The sequence below is a fragment of the Meles meles genome, chromosome 6 (assembly GCF_922984935.1).
Source record: "Meles meles chromosome 6, mMelMel3.1 paternal haplotype, whole genome shotgun sequence".
NCBI lineage: Eukaryota > Metazoa > Chordata > Mammalia > Carnivora > Mustelidae > Meles > Meles meles.
This window is the reverse complement of record NC_060071.1, coordinates 9,935,321-9,954,923: the sequence shown is the minus strand read 5'-3', so window position 1 is coordinate 9,954,923 and position 19,603 is coordinate 9,935,321. Positions and strand designations below refer to the sequence as shown.

Below are 19,603 nucleotides of genomic sequence, written 5' to 3'. Positions count from 1 at the left end.
GGAGTGAGAAGAATGAATCAGGGCGATAGAATTCTTGTCAAATCTTTATGTTAATAACGCATTAGAGTAAAGCGTTCTGTTTATATTTGCTTGTTCCACAAAAATCCGAGCCTCACTAGAAATTAGTGAAATAAAATGGTGTCATAAGTTTAGAAGATAAAAATCAGGATCAGCAAAAATAATTAATTTATGGGAACGTGGAGATTTGGGGAGAACTCAAACAGGTGGAAGATACACGTTCTACTGTGGTTCCCATGGTGTGACTGCAGATTGGAATTCTGACTATCATAGTGGCAAAAGCAAAGGTAAAAACACAGTTAATGAGTACTTAATCACTGTTGTAATTATAGGCTTAACGATTAAAAGGGGAAGATAGGTAGTTATTAAAAATGCTTTACAAAAGTTATGAAATCATTGCTACTTCCACAAGAAACGGCTCATAAGATAATGGCTGTCCCTTGACCTGTCTGTCCCAGCACCTGAAGGTGTATTGATTTGTGTTTGGAGGTGAGCTGCTTTCCTTCATTGACCTGGCTTCGAAGTTAACAGTTGACCAGTTTTCATCAGGATACAAAGTAGGGCACACTTAGGGGGAGCACCTAAAAAGTGCTGAGTTAACTGTTTTCCTTTAGAGAATGGATTTACTTCTTACTAAACCATTTCCTTTTACCAGTGTTTTTACAGAACACTGATTCCACTGTGTTGAAATAGACCGTGTGAAAAATTATTAGTTGATGAAGCAATTTTAATATCTAGTCTTGCTGGTATTGGTTCAGATTGCTGTGCCATTTGATATAAGTGAACTTCATGTCGGATACCCACCAGCTCCTGGAAATTTTTCTGCAGTCAAGGACTGGGATTTATGACAGTTGAAAGCTGTATTTATCCTCCTGCTTGGCAAAAATGACATTGAAAAAGATAGGATTTAAAGTTTTTTGACAATTCCTATGAACATCGTCCCCCCTCCCCCCCTCACAAAGTTATAGGGATTGGCAATTAACCTGGAGTTCAGGATAGATACTGATTTCTTTCTAAAGCACATTAAGTGTCCTCCTTTGTAACTTAAAACTCCAATCATCTCGTTTCCTGTGATGTTTATCATATCAGAACGGCTTATCTGGAACTTGAGGCCTGTCTTGGAGCAGGTGCCGTCCAGTATCACCCTTGCAAAACCTCGTTCTGTGTGGGTGATAGTGAGAAGCAGCTCCGCAGGGGGTCGAGTCAGTGGGTGCCTGACTGGACTCTTACTGGGAAAGGAACGGTGGTAATTTTTATAAACTTACTCCTTCCTGAGTTAGAAACAGGTCAGGAGTTAAAGTTAGGGAGTGGTGCGTGAGGCTATGTTCACGACTGCATGTGCGCGTGTGTAAGGAAGCACGGAGGGGGATGTGGAGGGCGCACGGAGCTCTGAGGGAGAGGACAGCTGTGCCAAGGGTGTTGCCCTGTGCCCTGGTTGCAGTCCTCAGTCACGAGTACTGGCCGGGTCCGGCCCGGTGGAGAGGGATCTGCCCGGCAGCTCTGGTCTCTTTTTGCTGGCAAGGCCTTGCGATTAGGATGGGCAGCAGGCAGTTCCTTTCCTTGGCTTCAAACGCCCGCTGTACCTGTGTGACAGCCTGGGGATCTGAGTTTGTTCCAGACCCTCTCTGAGCTCCAGCCTACCTTTCCGAACTCTAGTTCCCATCTCTTCCCTTGCCTTTGGTTCCAGACCTTTCTATGTGTCTCTGCACCCCTCCTTCCCAGTCACACCCATCTCTGGGTGTCCTTCTGTACGTACTCCGAGGACCCTGACCCTACTGGCACAGCGAACCAGAATGGATGTGGTACTGGGCTGCTTTCTGCTAACTTGGAAGTTAGCAGAAAGTTAGCAGAAACATCCCTGACCCACTTGCGTGGGGCCTGGAGTCCTAGTACCTGCCTTCTCCATTTTCCACTAATCAACTACTCCCCTTTAAATTATGATCTCTCACATCTCCCGTGTCCCCTGTCATGCTTACAGGGCCCAACAGCCCGTCCCCTTCTCACCCCACTTGGCCTGCATAGGCTGCTCCTCACTCGTGTTCATTTGGGCTGGTGGTAGGAGGTGCCAATGGCAGCGGAGGTGACAGTGGCTTGGAGTCCCTGCAAGACCCTCCTGTACAAGCAGGCCAGGCGGAATGTAGAGCCAGACTGTCACATGTGAACCTTTGATACAGAAGCAGGGCAGTGGCAAGGTCCTCGCTGGAGAGGTAGGAGCTCTGTGAACTGTTCAAGCGGAAGGGATCCCGAGTGCTCCCTGTTGCTCTGGTCACCGTGTGTGAGATCTTTCCACTCGCGTGTCTCGTTAAGCTGCCGCATCTGCCGTAGTCACGTGTGGAGGTGTAGGATAGGGGCGTTGAGGGCATTTTGTTGATTTTGAATTTCTTGTTGATGTCATGGAGTTAAATATTTTAGTGTAGAATTAAACTGCCTTAATCTGTTTTTAGGGACGTCTTAGACTGGTTGCTTTCCTTCCTTCCGCTCTTCACTGAGCCATCACCTTCCCATGCCTTCCCTGCCCACCTTGTAAAAATACACGACAGCCTTCAAAGGGCGCCTGGGCGGCTCATTTGGTTAAGCATCACCTCTTGATCTCAGGGTCATGAGTTCAAGCCCCCCATTGGTCTCCATGCTGGGTGTGGAGCTTACTTAAAAAAAAAAAAAATACACAGTGGCCTCCTGTCTGTATTCCTTCTGCCCTTCTCTGATTTATTTTTCTGCACTGCACTTACCAACTTCTAACACATTATATCTTCTATTGATCTTATTTGTTTTCTACCTGTCTCTGCTAAAGTCAGCTTCATGAGGGCATAGATTTCTGTTTTGTTGGTGTATGCTAAGAAGGCTGTCCTATGAATCCCTGCCATTTGACGGAAGAACGTTTCTACTTCATCTGAACTCACCCGGGTTCTCGGAAGCCATTCTTCTCGAAAGATTGTGCACACATGGGTGTGTGCCTGCACACACACACGCCCTTTCTTTTGAAAAATGCAAAAGGAGTTTGCTCTGGCTTCTTGAGTTGAATTCTTCCTTGGGGGTGGGAGCCTGTGTTCTCTTTCCAGAGCTACCTAGGATGATTTGCGTCAGTTCGCTGCACTGATAGCCTTGGATTTCCTGTCTGCTGTGGGCAGTGTCAGATGAGTCAAGATTCTTGATTGAAAGTCTGTGCTTGCTTGGTGCGTCCCAGTCCCGGATAAGTGTGCAGAGTCTGTTTGCAGCAGCTGCTGCTGGGAGCAACGTCAGTGCACCCTTTCTACTCACATGTGGGATGAGCTCTGCCAGTCCTAGTCATTTGGGTTGACTCTGGAAAGAAAAAGAGCTTTGTGTCTTGTTCTTGGTCTTAATGTCATGTTTCATCCACATTGCTGGCTTGGATTTTTCTTTGAGTTCTCTGCATGTTTCACTGTCAGTGTTTTGTAACATTTTACTTCTTACTAAAACCAGATGATTGATTGACCTTCAAAAGGCAACTACTTCTTGATGTTAGTCTGTAACCTTTTATTATTAGGGGGTGGAAGAGAGAGAGGAACATTTCTAAATCGTGTCCTTTAAATGTTTTAACTTCGGATATGAAGATTTTTTTTTCTATTTTCTCACTTTTTGCTTATTTTCTAATGAGATGTTTTTAATGAATTGTATGTATCTAATTATAAATTGTAAAGGCTTTTTTATAAATAATCTTCTTGCCTTATTGCCATCAAAAAGCTGTAGACATGATATCATTCCCCCTTTTTAATAAAGTAAGGTCAATAAAAGCATCTTAGGGGGCAGTTAGGTGGAGACGTTGGTTTTTACTTTATTTGCCTTTGAATTGTTTGGGTGCTTTACAAAGTAATTTTTAATAAAAAACATTTTGAAGACGAAAACAACGTCCTGTCTTCTGAAAATAAAGCTGTCGGGTTCTGATTAACACGAGACACAGACAGATGAGCTATATAATAAAATGTTACGTTCAAGACACTGTTGCATTTTCTGGTTAAGAATATAATTTGCTCTAAAATACCGCCTAAAGTGGATATACATCTCTAAAGACGAAAGGTACGGCCTTTGTAGTAGAGGAAAATACCTCCATTCTTTTCTCTTTGTATGAAATGAATCCGACTGCAAATCTCATCTTAACAGTGAGTTTCCTTTAGAGATAAAGCTGAGATTTTTCTTTAAAAGACTTGTGGGGGACTGGTAAGTAATGTAAAGAAGTCTGAGTATCCTTGGAAGATAATTCTTGAGGGATATGGAGTACTGCCTTATTATGTTCATTTTTATTAGCTAAATGTGGATTTAGGCCCAGCAAACAATGATTTCAGAATGGAAATGAGACAGGATGTTCAGCGGATGCCGCACGCTATTTTTATGCAAGGCTTTAGTGCAGGGTCTCTCTTTTCCCAGCATGTGTTACTTAAGAATTTACAGCAAAGGTTCTTGTTGGACAGGAAAACTACAAAATACATTGACCTAAAATTTGACCCAGCTCTAATGTTTTTCTTTCTCACTCATCAGAGGGAAGGTACCATATATAGTAGATTTGTCATTAAAAGAAGAAAAAACTTAATTGCTGTGATCAGAATTCCTTCCGGGCTTATTAAAAATCAGGGCTCACAGCCCAGGTCCCAGTAAGTAGCTCTACAGGTAGATCACGATGTATCTCTCACTTCGTGTGAACCCAGACCTGTCTCTAGTAGCTGATGTCCAAGGGTGCCAGATTGAATTACACATTCGAAAAGAAGTTGTCGACTTTAAACTGGCCTAATCGCAGAGTGCTGGACCCCCTTCTGTGGCAAAGGAATCGTTAACCTTTGTGTTGGACACTTACTAAGAGTCTTCCCTATTCTAAAACACTCCTGCTGTAAGGCTATTTCTAGACAGGTAGGATTATAGATTAAAAAAAAAAATCTTCAGTTACTGTCCCAGTGCTATTCAGTATATATAGTTGCTATGCTGGACAAACAAACTGGGGACTAGTTGAAGGGAAAACCCATCTGCTGTGTACTGTCCCAGCTGTCATGCTTATGTGGACGTTGTGTACTTGGAGCTGAGGGTCTAAGCCTGGACTCGGAGCCACCCACATTGTAGTGGAGTCAGCGGTCCTGCCAGAGGAGTGAAAATTGGCTCGTGGGGGGGCAGAAAATCTTTCTCTCTCTCTGTGAGCAGAGACACATGTACAAATATGGGCTAAATCTGTAGCATGAAAGTTTCATTAGATGGGGGGGTGAATATAGAAAAATGTCTACGAAGACTCTTTGGGATGACAGTGAATAAAATACTGAGGAGCACTGCCTTACAGTAATAGGCTGAAGTATGGCAGACCGTGTTCTGTATTAATTAGCCCTTTTCCCACAAAAAATACGCATGATGAAATTCCTGTGCCTACTGTTTTTTTTGTCCCATTCTGCTTAAATACTTTTACACAGGGACATTTTACACACGTACGAGATTTGCACATCTGCCGCCAGACCACCAGAAATTCACAGTAGGGCTTTCTGCACCTGCGTATGAGCCCGAAGACTGGGCATTTCCTCGAGCCCTGTATCGCCACTTCTCAGATACTTGGATGCCAGACTGAAAGACTAAAAGACAGTGTTTCCGTGTTTTCCACCTTGACCCCTTACTGCAGCCTTTCTCTTAGAACAGGAGTGGGGCCGTCTGGTGGCATCATCGGTGGAGCGTCCAGCTCTTGATTTCAGCTCAGGTCTGATCTCGGGATCCTAGGAGCAAGCCCTGTGAGGCTCTGAGCTCAGCGGAGAATCTCAGCTTGAGATTCTCTCTCTGCCCCTTACCCCTATGCTCTCCCTCTTCACCTCCCTCCCCTCGCGCGTTCTCTCTCTCTCTCTCTCTCTCTCTCTCTCTCTCTCTCACACACACACACACACACACACACACACACACACACACACTGTCTTTCTCTGTCTCTCTCTCTAATGAATAAATCTTTAAAAAAAAAAAAAAAAAGGAAAAGACCATGCTCTGAGTGGAGCTGGGCTGGGCTGGTCCAGCAAGCACTTTCAGCGTTCCTTTTTGGATAGTTGGTCAGACAAAGTCCCAATTGTTTCATTCTCAAAAGAGAAGGCCCGGATGGGATGTGTGCCACTTTTAGCTTAATAGGAAGTGAAGTAATTCTTGGGTCATGCTTCAGCACACTTGTTTATCTGTAGCAATATTTCGTTTCCATGGGTACGGTGCTTCATACGGTGATAAGGAGCCGGCAGAAAGGCTCTCCAGCCTCATGAGCACACGTACCTCCTGACCCGCCAGCTTAAAAGAGGTTGGAATTCAGTACTTTTAAGAGGAGCATTAGCTGTTAATTGACATTGTTGCTTCTCAGCTAGGTGGTGGTTCTTCTTCTTCTTAAGATTTTATTTATTTGACAGAGAGAGAGCACAAGCCAGGGGCAGTGGGAGGGAGAGGGAGAAGCAGGCTCCCTGCTGAGCATAGAGCCCAACATAGATCCCTGGGCCCTGGGATCAGGCAGTCACTTAATGACTGAGCCACCCAATCGCTCCTCCGCTAGGTGCTTTTTGTTGTGTTTTTGTTTATTCTGGATCTCTCCGCCCCCCCCCCCCCCCCCCCCCATCTCTTCAGTTCTCTAGTGCCAAAGGCAGCTTTTAGCTCTGGAGTTTTATTGGGTCCTGCGGCAGAAGCTCGTGGTAGAGTATCGGGAATCTCTTTTCCTTGAGTGACCTAAACAGGAACATTTTAAATATATTTCATTTTAGTTTAGTTTTAGAGAGGGAGGGTCAGAGGGAGAGAGAATCTTCACAGGTTCCACACTCAGCACAGAGCCGGACGCAGGGCTCCATCTCACAACCCCGAGATCATGGCCTGAGCCCAGATCAGGAGTTGAACGTGTAACTGACTGAGCCACCCAGGCGCCCCTCAACAGAACATTTTAATAACTGAATAATAATAATGATGATGATAACTACCAGTCTTTGGTGCCTGTCTCAGGCCCGGTGCTTTGTGCATGGCCATCTCTGATGGTTTCTCACAGTCGGGCAGGCGGGTGGCATTGGGCTTCAGGGCGGAGTGACTTGTTCAGAATGACCTACCCTGTGCACAGCGGACGGTGAAGACTCCAGCCGGTGTAATCTGACTCCTCCGCTCGTTGCCAGCAAACCTCAGGACCCCTCAGTCGGTCAGGAAAAGATCTCCGGCACCCCAGTAGTTAGTGTGGATTTCTGATGTAGAAGAAAGAATGGGGCCTGATCGCGGCGGGTACTGAGAAGGCAGTTTAAAAAATGGAATTGACACTTAGGCTTATTTCTCTACCTTTTTCTCTGTCTTCTTCCCTTCTTTAAATTCTCTGGAGCTGCTTCCCTCAGAAGAAGCTCAGTAAACTTTTCAGACCTTCCTTTTCTAAAAAGACTTGGGAGTTTTACTTTCCTTCTTTGTTAGCAGGAGGTTGAGGGGAAGGAGAAGCACCGTGCCCCTGGCTGAAACCTGCTGCTCCACTTTCTGCTGCAGTTTTCGTGTAAAGAGAGGTTGACTGTGGCGATGATAGCAAATCGGATGTGGTTTCTCTGTCTTCTTGGTGTAGATGTGGGCATCCTTAATACCCTGCGTTTTGTGTGTACAAAGGCAGTTGGAAGGCTGATGGCCCCTGGAGAGGGTCCTGTCTCTAGGGCGAGTTTATGGCAACAAGACGTTTTATGCAGCGGGTTTTATTACTGGGTCCATATTACATAGCTTTGTTTTTTAACATGTTGGGTTTTTCCCCCCTAAATGCTTTATCTGAAAGGTCACAGGGATTAAAAAATAGTTTTGAGACCCAGTCGAGCATAATAGAAAACTCCAGTGTGAGAGAGTAGTGCCTGCAGGCTTGGGTGCTGGTGTCCAGACGCTGGGGCGAGTGCTGTGGTTGAGAGCAGCAGTCGCTCTCCCAACGTACTCTCAGTTTTTAATATTAAAGGCCGGTCCAGGACACCCTCAGCCCTCCACTCCTCTTTTACTCCTCAGTGTTTCTTTTGGAAAAGGAGCCTATAATCATACCAAACACATTCCAGATTGATGGCACATTTTACTTCAGTTGATCATAGTCTGTCCTTCAGATTGTGAGTTCATGTCCATAGGGAAGAACACGGAGCCAACAATCCAATCGCTGCTCCTGGGTTTCTGCTTCCTGGCCTTTCCTGACATTCGCCCTCCTCTGATACATAGTTTTATTTTACACAGAAATGTATACACGGACAGAGCTGACTGTAGTTCACCCAACCACCACTACCGTCCACATCTGCCTGCTCACCGATTACTTCTGCTGATGCAGCGGAAAGAGCCAGGCACGTGTAGGCTGCCAGTAAACCCATGTGCGTGTGCGTGAACCACTTTCTGTGTCTGTTCCCTCTGTCTTCACCCTTTCCTAGCTGGATGGAGTTCTGTGCAGACGCTTCTACACTTGGCAGTTTTGAATGAGATGGTGTTGCTTCACAGAGGCTTTTCCGCGCTCACTGCACCGTGTGTGTGTGTGTGTGTGTGTGTGTGTGTGTGAGAGAGAGAGAGAGAGATATGAAATTGAAGATCTGGAATATGCGATGAACTCTGTATAGAAGGAGCTCTTAGAGGGTGGCGGATGGTATTTAGGTGTTTACAGGGTGATGGATGCCATTAGTGGCATTGGGACTCCCTTTCTGGTTCAAGCTTTTGGGTTTCTCACCTTTGCATAGACTTGAGGCTTGTAATGCTGCGCTGTAATTGTCAGTTAGATTCATGAACCGTTTAAAGTAATTCTTTAAACTGTAATTCTTTAAACTTAAAGTAATTCTTTAAGTAATTTAAAGTAATTCTTCCAACTGAAATACCTGTTGTTACACCTGCTGTCTTATTTCATAGGCAATGAATTGAGGCTAGGTGGTGGTGTTTTGGGTGATGGTATTAAAGAATTTGAGAAGACTCTTCTAATTCTGCTCTTTACGTGTAAGACCTGGAGACTGTCTAGATTTAACAGAGAGGTGTTCTTGTTTACCTCGGGCCACGTAGCTGAGATGTAAGGGAAATTGGTTTGCACCCAGGTCTCTGCTGTCACTAAGCATCCAGGTGTAGCCAAGTTAATATCCTCCCGAAACTGTCATTTCCATCCCTTGAACTTACCTTCTGCTTCCATGTTTAGGCTCTTCAAACTGTTCTCTATTCTTGGAATCTCTTGTTAACGTTCTCTGCCTGTCCAGCTTCTGCCTACTGACGCCCACAGACTTTGACCTCGGGAGAAATGCTGGGGCTCATAGGGGCTGTGCCGTCATGCAGTGAATGAGGAAGTCGAGGCCCGCAGAAGCAGAGGTGATCTGGAGTCGCACAGCGTCAGAGTTGAAGCCAGCGTTTGAGCGTGGTGTGGTTATTGCTTCCCTGTCGATTCTTCCATGGTCCCCTTATTTCCTCTTCAGGTCTTCTTGTACCCATAAATCTTGAGAGAAGGGGCAGCCTCTAGAGCAAGGAAGTGGGCTCAAGTTCTGATTCTGGCACCCAGGAGCTTCATCACTGTGGGCAAATGACTTAGTACTTCTGTGCGTTAGTGTCTGCATCTGGTGAATGGTATAGTAATAGTGTCTGTCGCATAGAGTTGCTATGAGGAGTACATGAACGGCTACTTGGAAAGCAGAGAATAGAGCCAGCACACCGCGAGTTACGATGTGTGTGTGTTAGGTAAGGTAGGTGCCATGCATCTGCGTTCTGAGGCCTGCAGAGGTGGGAGCAGGGTGCCTGCAGAAAGCTGCTTCTTAGCGGCCACCTGCTTTGTGACGTCTTCCTGCTCCTACTCATCTGTGAAACGTCCTGCATCTCTCCCACCAGTTGCACTGTGTGGTTCTTCCACAACCCATCCCACTCTGACTTCTTCGAAGTTCTCTGCAAATTGTTTGATTCCCCCTTACAGACTGTAAACCTCCGGAGGGCTGAAACAGAGGGCTGAGGCTCTCGTGCTTGTAATCCCAGTGCCCTGGGCTTGGTGCCTGTCTAGCTGTTGGATGTTATAAAACAGTTGTTTTTTTTTAACCTTTTAAAAAAAAGATTTTATATATTTGAGAGAGAGTGAGAGAGCGCATGCACGAGCAGAGGGTGGGGAGTGCAGAGGGAGAGAGAGATGTGGGGCTCCATCCCAGGGCACTGGGATCATAACTTGAGCCAAAGGCAGATGCTTAACTGACTGAGCCACCCAGGCGCCCCATTATAGAACAGTTCAAAGAAACACTTTCTGCCAGAAGAGTCTCTAAACCTTCTACCCGACTCTGTTGACTTGTTTCTATTGACATTGTTGTTTTATACAATTAGGCTGGCTTCCCTTCAAAGGAAAAATCAGAAGTTTTTTCCCCCTAATATCATTTCATATGTTAAATGTATAAATCAACACATGCATTGAGCTGAAATACACATGTGGGTGTCTGGCACATGCGGGCACAGACACGCACCAGGCAGGGGATGCTCCCTCTCCTACAGCCTTCATAGAAAGAATTGAACTCGGAAGGCAGGACGTGTACATGGTGGAGTGACGTGTTTATGTGGAAGCTGATCTCAGTGGGTAGTGAACCTGTTCTTGTTGCTCAGTCGTCTTACTGGCCTGCCGTTCGAGTATTAGGCTCCTTGCAGGCAGGGACAGAACTCGTGCCTCATGATACACTAGGCCACGTTCTTGGGCATCAGACTTGAATTTAAATAATGGATTCTGCTTCTTATAATATCTTCGTGACCTTACTTCTTGAAGTCTCAGTTTTGTCATCTGCAACATGAGGACAGTACATACCTCATAAATCTCTCGTACAGAGAAAATGACATGTCGGGTGCCTGATATGTGGTAGTCACTTGGTCAGTAAATACTTCTAAACACCCTACGGTTACACAACAGTGAGATATTTCTTTTGTCACCAGGGTAAAGGGCTTAAAGAGGCCCCTGGAGAATCGTATGCGGAAAATCAATTTACTTATTATTCTTATTGTTCACATGGGAAAAACAATGACAGTTTTCTCTTTGAAAGGCAGCAGAAGGCTTCGTCTCTGCTGTCCACATCTGAAGCCTCTCCTGGCCTGTGGCCACAGTATGGAAAGTGAGCTCCGTGGCCCTATAGAGGGCTTCCTCGGCCTCACCCCACCATCGACACGCAGTCTCTGCGCCCCAGGGGCTGCAGGGAAGCGGGGCGGGCCAGGGTCTGCGGTGAATCGGGCAGAGCACCAGGTGGCATCACTCACGCAGCAGAAAGACAGGCTCCATTTTCCTTTCTGTGTTTCTCACCAGAGAGATTTTTTGGAAGAAGAATGATGATGTTAAGGGCATACTTCTAGCCAGTTGAGATCAGTGTTGGGAAGTTGAGGGACAGCAGGGTGTTCCAATGACGATATTCTGATTGTTGTACATACTTAACTCTGTGAGGCTAAAATGCAGCAGAGTCTGATTGTCCAGGAAGGCCTTTCCCGCAGAAACGGCGTGGATGGTACTCGAGTGGAGCTCTCTGGGGCGGCGTGTATGTGCCAGCTCATGAGGTCTGCGCCGTCTGCATGGTGGGCACTGATCTCCGGCATGCTTGCCCTCCCTGAACCCGGCTTCTGGCCACAGCATTGCGTCATCCCTGTGTGAACCAGGCGAGTTTGTTGACGTGATTACATGACAGGAAAGAACATGTGTCTGACAGCAGAGTGCATTTGTAGGCCTTGAATCGCTAATAATTGTGAAATAAAGTCAGGTAGCTTGGTACTTTTCAGAATGTTTCATCATTTGATCAGTTGCACTGTGGTGATAATAGGGCAGTGCTGGGGAACCTATAAAAATCCTCCTGTATTAACCAGTCTGCGTGGCCTTCTTCCTGTTGGGTTTCCAGATCAAGCTCAGTTCAGTCGTATCAGACTTGCTAGGCCTGATGAAATCCTTGAGCTTTCATTCTTTCCTCTGTTTGAGTTGAACAGCCATAATTCAGTATGTCCTGGGATCTCAGAGACTGTTCAGTGCCAGACGTTAGCTATAGGGGATACATTTGGGGAACAGAGTTGTTTACTGGCAGTAAGGGAACTAATTCATAGTTGCAAGTAACAGTTCAGAAAAAGAGCTGAAAATAAGTGTAAAGAAGTTTGGATTGCTGTCAGAGCAGAGGAAGTACTTTCTTTTAGGAAGGAGAACTTGTGTATTGTGCAAGAAGAGCAAAGAGGACCTACTAGTGTCCTCCTCCCAGCGGGAGGACTCTGAGACTATCCTCCTTGCAGCGGGAGGCCTCTGAGACTGTCCTCCTTGCAGCGGGAGGCCTCTGAGACTGTCCTCCTTCCAGCGGGAGGACTCTGAGACTGTCCTCCTTCCAGTGGGAGGACTCTGAGACTGTCCTCCTTCCAGCGGGAGGCCTCTGAGACTGTCCTCCTTCCAGCGGGAGGACTCTGAGGCTGTCCTCCTTCCAGTGGGAGGACTCTGAGACTGTCCTCCTTCCAGTGGGAGGACTCGGAGACTGTCCTCCTTCCAGTGGGAGGACTCTGAGACTGTCCTCCTTCCAGCGGGAGGACTCTGAGACTGTCCTCCTCCTAGCGGGAGGACTTGGAGACTGTCCTCCTCCTAGCGGGAGGACTCGGAGACTGTCCTCCTTCCAGCGGGAGGACTCTGAGACTGTCCTCCTCCCGGCAGAGGACTCAGAGACTGTCCTCCTCCCAGCAGAGGACTCAGAGACTGTCCTCCTCCCAGCAGGAGGACTTAGAGACTATCTTCCTCCCAAGTGGGAGGACTCAGACTGTCCTCCTCCCAGCAAGAGGACTGAGACTATTCTTCCGGCAGGAGGACTCAAACGCTGTTTTCTTTGCTCTCTGTGTCTTGTTTAGGTCACGACTGCTGTGAGACCGTGAAAGTTCTGCTCTGTGCTTCCAAGGAGGGCCTTCCCGTGTTTGTGGTGGCCGAAGAAGACTTCCAGTTCATCCAGGACGAAGCATATGATGCAGCCCAGTTCCTCGCGACCAGTGCTGGGAATCAGCAGGCCCTGAACTTCACTCGTTTTCTTGACCGATCAGGGCCCCCATCTGGGGATGTGAATTCCCTTGATGAGAAGGTCGCCCTGGCATTCAGACACCTGAAGCTGCCGGCGGAGTGGAATGTGTTGGGGACGGATCAGACTTTGCAGGGTAAGCACTTAATGACCCACAAAGAGACTGAATTTAGAATACTTTGGTTTCTCAATGGGGCTGCTTCTGTACGATCATTGTCCTCAAGCCTTTCACAGTGGCTGGGTAGATCTCACAGTTACTGGAGTAGAGTGGCCTTGATGCCTTCTCTTCTCGGAGCTGTTAAACCTGTTCTTGCAGTGAAATGCCCCAAGCAGGAGCTTGGTGTGGCTGTGTGCGGCTGCTGTTGGCAGCAGGGGGCGGCGCACACGGCACTTGGCTGCGGGTCTGCGGTTCTCGCGTGTCCTCCCAAGCGCAGGAAGTGACCTGTCCTTCGTGAGGACAGTGGCAGAGTACTTTTTGTCATTCTTGTGGTATTTCATTTTCAAAGAGCTTTCACTGTTGTATTCTGAAGTTTTTGAGAGACTCTATGGCATTGGAGGAACGAAAGATGGGGGATTGAAGTGGGAGGGGGCACAGAGCTGCCTGGCTTCTGCGAAACCCCACACTTCTTTAACCAGAGCAGTTTCACTCGTAACTTATTTTATCTGCTGGCTTTCCATGTAAGAGTTCACGGAAGGAAGGGTTCCACTTTAAAAAAAAAAAAAGCTCTGGCATAGTAACCGTGTGTTCCTCTTAGGGGTTTTCCTACATAATCATTTGTGTAGCAGATGCGTATGTACTAGATGTCATGGTTTTAGGACCGTATTTAAATGAAGAGTATATGCTGGGGGTCTCATAAGTAACACCCTCTTTCCCGCCTGAGCTCGAGTCGAATGGAAAGGTTTAGGAGTTAGGCAGATGGAGGTCAGAAGGTTTGCTTTGCTATTGACGACCGCTCGTTGGGCTGCTGATGCTGCATCTGCCGGAAGGGTTTGCTCCTCTTCCTGCTCTATCCCTGAAAGAGCTGGACAGTCACGGGACTGCCCTTCGGTGGCCACCCAGCTCTGATCATCATACTCCGTAGGGGGAGCAGGCCAGAAGTCACCCTCTCTGCCCGAGAGCAGATCCTGAGCAGGAACGCCCAGAGGGGGACTAGGTCAGGGGCGTGCTCAGTGGCTGCTCTCACAGACTTCCTCCCATGGAAGAAAGCTGCAGAGGAATTTGCCAGCTTTGGTCCTCTGAAATGCTGTGACCAGGGGCGGCAGTGGTGTCCCTCGGCATCAGGGGCTGGCTGTGGCAAGCTGCCTGCCTCAGTGAAATAAAAAGGGAAAGGAGGACTCTAAGGTCCCATCAAGGAAGGACACATTTATCCTTTTCTCTGTCTAATTAATACAGACCAAGGAACCCCTGCACTGCTAAGATCTAAAGATCAAAGTATTTGCCATCATCAAGGGCAAGAGCACCTTTTCAGAAACCTCCCGTTGAGGCTTTATGCCGCGAGCCCCTCCTGTTCTGTATTGCTATGGCAGCGGCAACTCTGGTTGCTGTGTACACGTCCGTGTCAAGACCGGGTCGCCTTCGTTATTTACGGGGCTTATGGTGTTTTTATGGTTTTGTTTTTGTCTTGAAAGAAGGCACAGGAGTGGGGATCATTGTTCATGTTGCCACGATGAAAAAGAGCTGTTAGAAAGAGCACAGGTCTGAAACTTCGGGCCTGTCACTTCCCCTCTCTGGGCCTTAGCCTCCCTGCCTTTCATAGGGAACTGGCCAGCTTTGCCAGCTTTCTGTGGACTTGCCACGTGCTTCTTCGGTTTCTGTTGCGCAAAGTTGCTCAAGTGGTACTAGCAAAAGCTGAATCGAGTTTGAATAGTTAGGGAAGTGTGTTGAAGACCACAGTGAGGTACCATTACCCACCTGTTAGAATGGGTAAAATCAAAAACACCAGGGGCTAGCAGGGCCACAGAACAGTGCCTGCTACATTGCCAGTGGGAGCACAGAATGATACAGGCGCCCCAGAAGACAGTTCGGCAGTTTCTTACAAGGTTAAGTGTGCATTTACTATATGACCTGGCAGTTCCACATTTGGCTCTTTATTCTAGAGAAATGAAAACTTCTGTTTACTCGGAAAATCTTTGCACAGATGTGCCTACACCAGCGTTATTTATTACCATTCAGAACTGCAGACAACCCAGATCTCGGTCATTGGGTGAATATGTGAACCGGTAATGGTATGTCCATACAGGGGGATACCACTCATGAAAAAGGGGGGTATAATGTTGAAAAATAATAAAGGGGACAAATTGTTGGGGGTCCAGATGCAGCAGCCTGGATGCATTTTGCTGGGTAAAGTCCATTTCCAAAGGTTAGGTAGTGTGTGATTCTACTTGTGTGGTAGTCTAAAAAGGGCAAAATTATGGGAACAGAAAACAGATGAGTAGTTGCCAGGGACTAGGAGTAGAGCTGAGGTCTGACTGCAGGGGGCTGTCATGAGGGAGCTTTTTGGATGTTGGAATGGCTTTATGTCTCGGTGGTGGTGGTTAGAACAATCTGTGCATGCGTTCAGACTCACAGGACTATATGCCCCCACAAGCGAGTTTCATTGTACATAAGTTACAAATAATTAAAAGAACAAAAAAACTGGACAAGTTAGGTGTATGTACGTTGGAAGATGAAACGCAAGCATGGAACTCCATAGACCTACCTTGAAGTCAGCAGCTGGGATCAGGAGCCTGATGCAAGTGCCAGATCGGCATTCTGCAGCTGAGTTGTTCCCTTCCTGGTGGGCTAGAGCCTGCGCCACCGGGTGCCTGAAAGGCGGTGCAGCACCGATCACGAGGTGCGTGCTGCTGAGGGACGAATGTAAAGGAGCATTCTGCTCACATCAGTGAGTTGCCAAGATTGTTAAAGGAAGCAGGTACGAGGGGCACCTGGGTGGCTCAGTGGGTTCAGCCTCTGCCTTCAGCTCAGGTCATGATCCCAGGGTCCTGGGATCGAGCCCCATATCAGGCTCTCTGCTCAGCAAGGAGCCTACACCCCCCACCCCCCCACCCCCCCATCCCCGCCTGCCTGTGATCTCTGTCAAATAAACAAATAAAGTCTTAAAAAAAAAAAAAAAGGAAGCAGGTATGAAGCAGGCTTGTCGCCTGTGGTAAAGAGGCAGGTACACAGGGCGCCCTGTTACGTAACGGGACTACTTGCCACTGAAGGTTAGGATGTTGACAGTTGTCCCAGCCTGATATTTGCACAAAGGGGTCATAGGAGATTTGTGGTTAACCCTCCTGCTCTGTGTTTAGAGGCAGTGCTTTTTAACTGTTTCCAGGTCAGTGACTCCTTTGAAAAGAGCTTAGATCTCTCTTCGGAGGAAGTGCATCTGGCTGCCTAGCTGGAGAACATGGACATGTTATGTAGGCTTCTTGGTCTCCCTGCGGAGCAGGCATGAACGTGACGCTGCGAACTCTCGGTTGAGAGGTGATACTGTCACGTGGGCGGTAGGCTGCACTTGTCTATAGCCTTGCCTCATCCAAGAGTTTGTGCAAAGTACTTCACCTCTGGTTCCCTGTTGCTTTATCTGTCAGATGGAGGAAGACCTACTGGGAGAGCGTGGACTGGTGGATAAGCATTTTGTTTTGAACATACCTTGACCACCATCCAGTAACCTGTTAGAGACAGGGCATCGATGAGCTCTGTAAGGGACTTAACCTGTGTTGTAGAAGGCTGCCACAGGACAGCACGGGAAAAACAGTTCCTTGAGGCAGAACGAGGCTGTTTTGCTTTTGCTTTTACTGATCTCTAAAGTTATTCTTTGCTTTAAACCACGAACGGGAGGGAGGGAGTTTGTCCGTCTAGTCCTTCCATCCGCGGTTACAGAAAGGAGCTTCTCTGCTGTGCTTTTGTCCTTAGTTCTGCTCTAAACATCAGCAGTAAGGTTGCATCTGGGTGGAGGGTGAATGATGGGCAGGGAGATCTTCCTTGTGAGTGACCAAGTCTCACTTCCTTGTCCCTGCTGCTCAGTCCCTCCGTAGCTAGCGAAGGTCGAAGGTTGAAGGTCAGGTGAATAGAGATGATTTTCACCTGAAAAACCCTGTAGGGTAGCGGCCCGCTGCAGACTAGCTGGGAAGAAAGGGTAGAGGAGAAACGTCCTGGGGGAGATCTTCGTTCTCAGTCCCGGTATTATATGACTGAATGAAAAGATCTTATCATCTTTTGGGGTGGGAATCCTCCCCACAAGGAGAAATTTGGGTGGAGAGAAGGATTGGACAGGTTGAAAAAAGACTGCACCCAAAACAGCCAGGGCGGTCTCAGTTCTGTGTATCTGACGTTGGTTACTAGAACCTCAACCTCATTGTTTGGTGTTTTAGTTCCCACACCCCTTCCATGGGACTTTTTCCTTAGCTACACTCTCTAATATTTGTATCCTTTTTCAGCTATCATTGTTGCTAAAAAATAAAATAATAAAATATAAAAACATCACTGGGGATTTTTTTCTTGGCAGAGGGTTAATGTCTGTTGATTTCCAGGACAAGCACTTCCTGGTCATGGCAGGACTTCAGCTCCAAAATGTTTTGTTGCCTCTCAAACCTTGATTGTGTGGCAGGGCTTCAGGTGTCCTTTTCGACAAGCCCATTGCTCACACCGGCCCACCGTTTTCCTTCCCTGTGGAGTGCGAGAATTCCTGCCTCGTGGGGGACTGCACGTTTATCCAAGAGGCAGTTCGGAACAGCAGAGGGAATGGTGATTTTGGAATCACATAGATAGGAATTCAGAGAGTACTGTGAGCAGGGCATTTAGGTGGATTGATGGGGAAGGAAAAACATTTGTAGTCTTTGATTGCTATACCGTTCACAGAATTTAGAACATTTTGCTTCATCAGAAAATCTGACTTTGGAAAAGTATGCCACAGTGTGCTTACCGTGAATATCTGCTAGGCCCATCAGCTTTCTCTGCGGGTTGAGGGAATGGGTGTGGCAGGCGCTTCCAGTACACAAGTGGATAACAAGGGAGACTTAAGGCATTTTCTGCTACGTTCTCTGTGAGTGGAAGCCGGGCCTCCATAGAGATTTTTCCAATTGAGCATGGTTAAATGGGAGAGCCTGTGAACCAACCTATGGCCTGTGACATAAATTATAGCCTAAAGGAAACAGAGAAGTATCAGGAGTATTCAGATGGAAGACTTCCAGGTATAATTTTCTTTAAGAAACCAAAGAAAAATTTAGAAGAGCGTTCCCATTTGTCCTTTAAAAGCTCAAAGAAGTCAGACCTATTATGAAATTAGAAAAGGAAGCAACCAGGAGAACAGTAAGTTTAGGGAGTTTCTACTTAATGCGCCGGAAGCTCCTCGGTCAGGGTTCAACCAGAGCATCAGAACAAGCAGGAGAAATGTGCATTAAGACTTCTTGCATGGTGTGGCTTACGCGATTGTGGGGCTGGTTAAGGAGGTCCAAGATTCGCAGGGCAGGAGTAGAGGAGAAGACCATGGGCAAGCTCAGACCCACTGAAATGAGCCAAAACTGTCATCCTCAGTGAGTCAGGAAGGGGAGATCTGGAGCACACTGGAGTTCCAAGAGCACAGGCTCAAGCCATCCTCCAGGGGAAACCTCAGTTCGGCTTTTAAAGCCTTCCAGCTGATTTAGTTAGACCTACCCAGATTATCTGGGATAATCTTCCTTATTAAATCAACTGATTAGGGGCTTTAATTACATCTGCAGAGAAGTCATCACAGTGAGGGCAAAGATGGAAAGGGAGTAGCTTGAAATGATGCAGGGACATCCAGAATCCCATAACATAATTAAATTCAAACTGGGGACAAAGGACTCAGTTGACATCACAGGAAATGCAGTTAGTGACCTGAAGGACAAAGTTGAGTAACTCACAGAATACAGAGGGAAAAGACAAAGGATCATGAGAGGAAGAAATATGGAATATAGAGACCAGAGAACAGAAACATGAAAAGGTTCTTTGTAAACCACATGAGCTCGCTTGCCTGATTGCTTTTTACAAAAAGAATGTGGAGTTAATGGAGAGGGTTTGGTCTCTAGACTTGACAGAAGAATTTTCAAATCCTGATGATTCTTGTTGTGGGTAAGTTATTAGCCTGTCTTTGCCTCAACCTGAGGATGGTGAGACCTCATAGGGTTATTGTGAGTGGGAAAAGCGTTAAAACAAAATACATAGCCCAGAACAAGACATCTCATGGGTCCTGACCACGCCTCACACTTCTGGTCGTCTGTTAATTGCATAAAGGGGTCAACCTACAAGTGCATGTGGTACCTTCTGCTCGGGACCTTAGAATCAGATCTGGGTAGGACGCAGGTGCTGGAACCAAGGTGCCAGCTTGAGCAGGTGCATGGCTTTGTTGTTGGAACTCGTAAATGCGGAGCTGACTCAGCAAACCAGGGGTCGGAAGTGGTGAGGCTGTAAAGAAAACTGCTTTGAGGGGGTGTGGAGGTGTCACGTAGTAAGACAGGAATTGACCAGCCTCTAAAAAGTCACATAGTTCCTGGTCGGAGCCTTATTAGCTTTTTGGTTTTGGCAAGGACGTCAGAGTGCTCGTGAACAACTGTAAGGCACAAGTCAGGTGGTGATGTTTGATCTTCTGTGAAGGTTCTTTCTGCCCTTTTGTCCGGCCCTGCCACCTGCTCTGAGGTCTTGCTTATGACGGATTGTA

General features: G+C 47.1%; 1 protein-coding gene across 9 annotated transcripts in view; it reads left to right on the top strand.

Annotated features, from left to right (window-relative positions):
• Positions 1–19,603, top strand: part of AKAP13 (A-kinase anchoring protein 13) — a 320,007-nt gene that overhangs the window by 119,228 nt on the left and 181,176 nt on the right. For all 9 annotated transcript variants that reach the window (XM_046008539.1, XM_046008544.1, XM_046008541.1 and 6 more), the window contains one exon: positions 12,781–13,077. In XM_046008539.1, the coding sequence (XP_045864495.1) occupies positions 12,781–13,077 (297 nt within the window). The remainder of the gene's footprint in view (positions 1–12,780; positions 13,078–19,603) is intronic.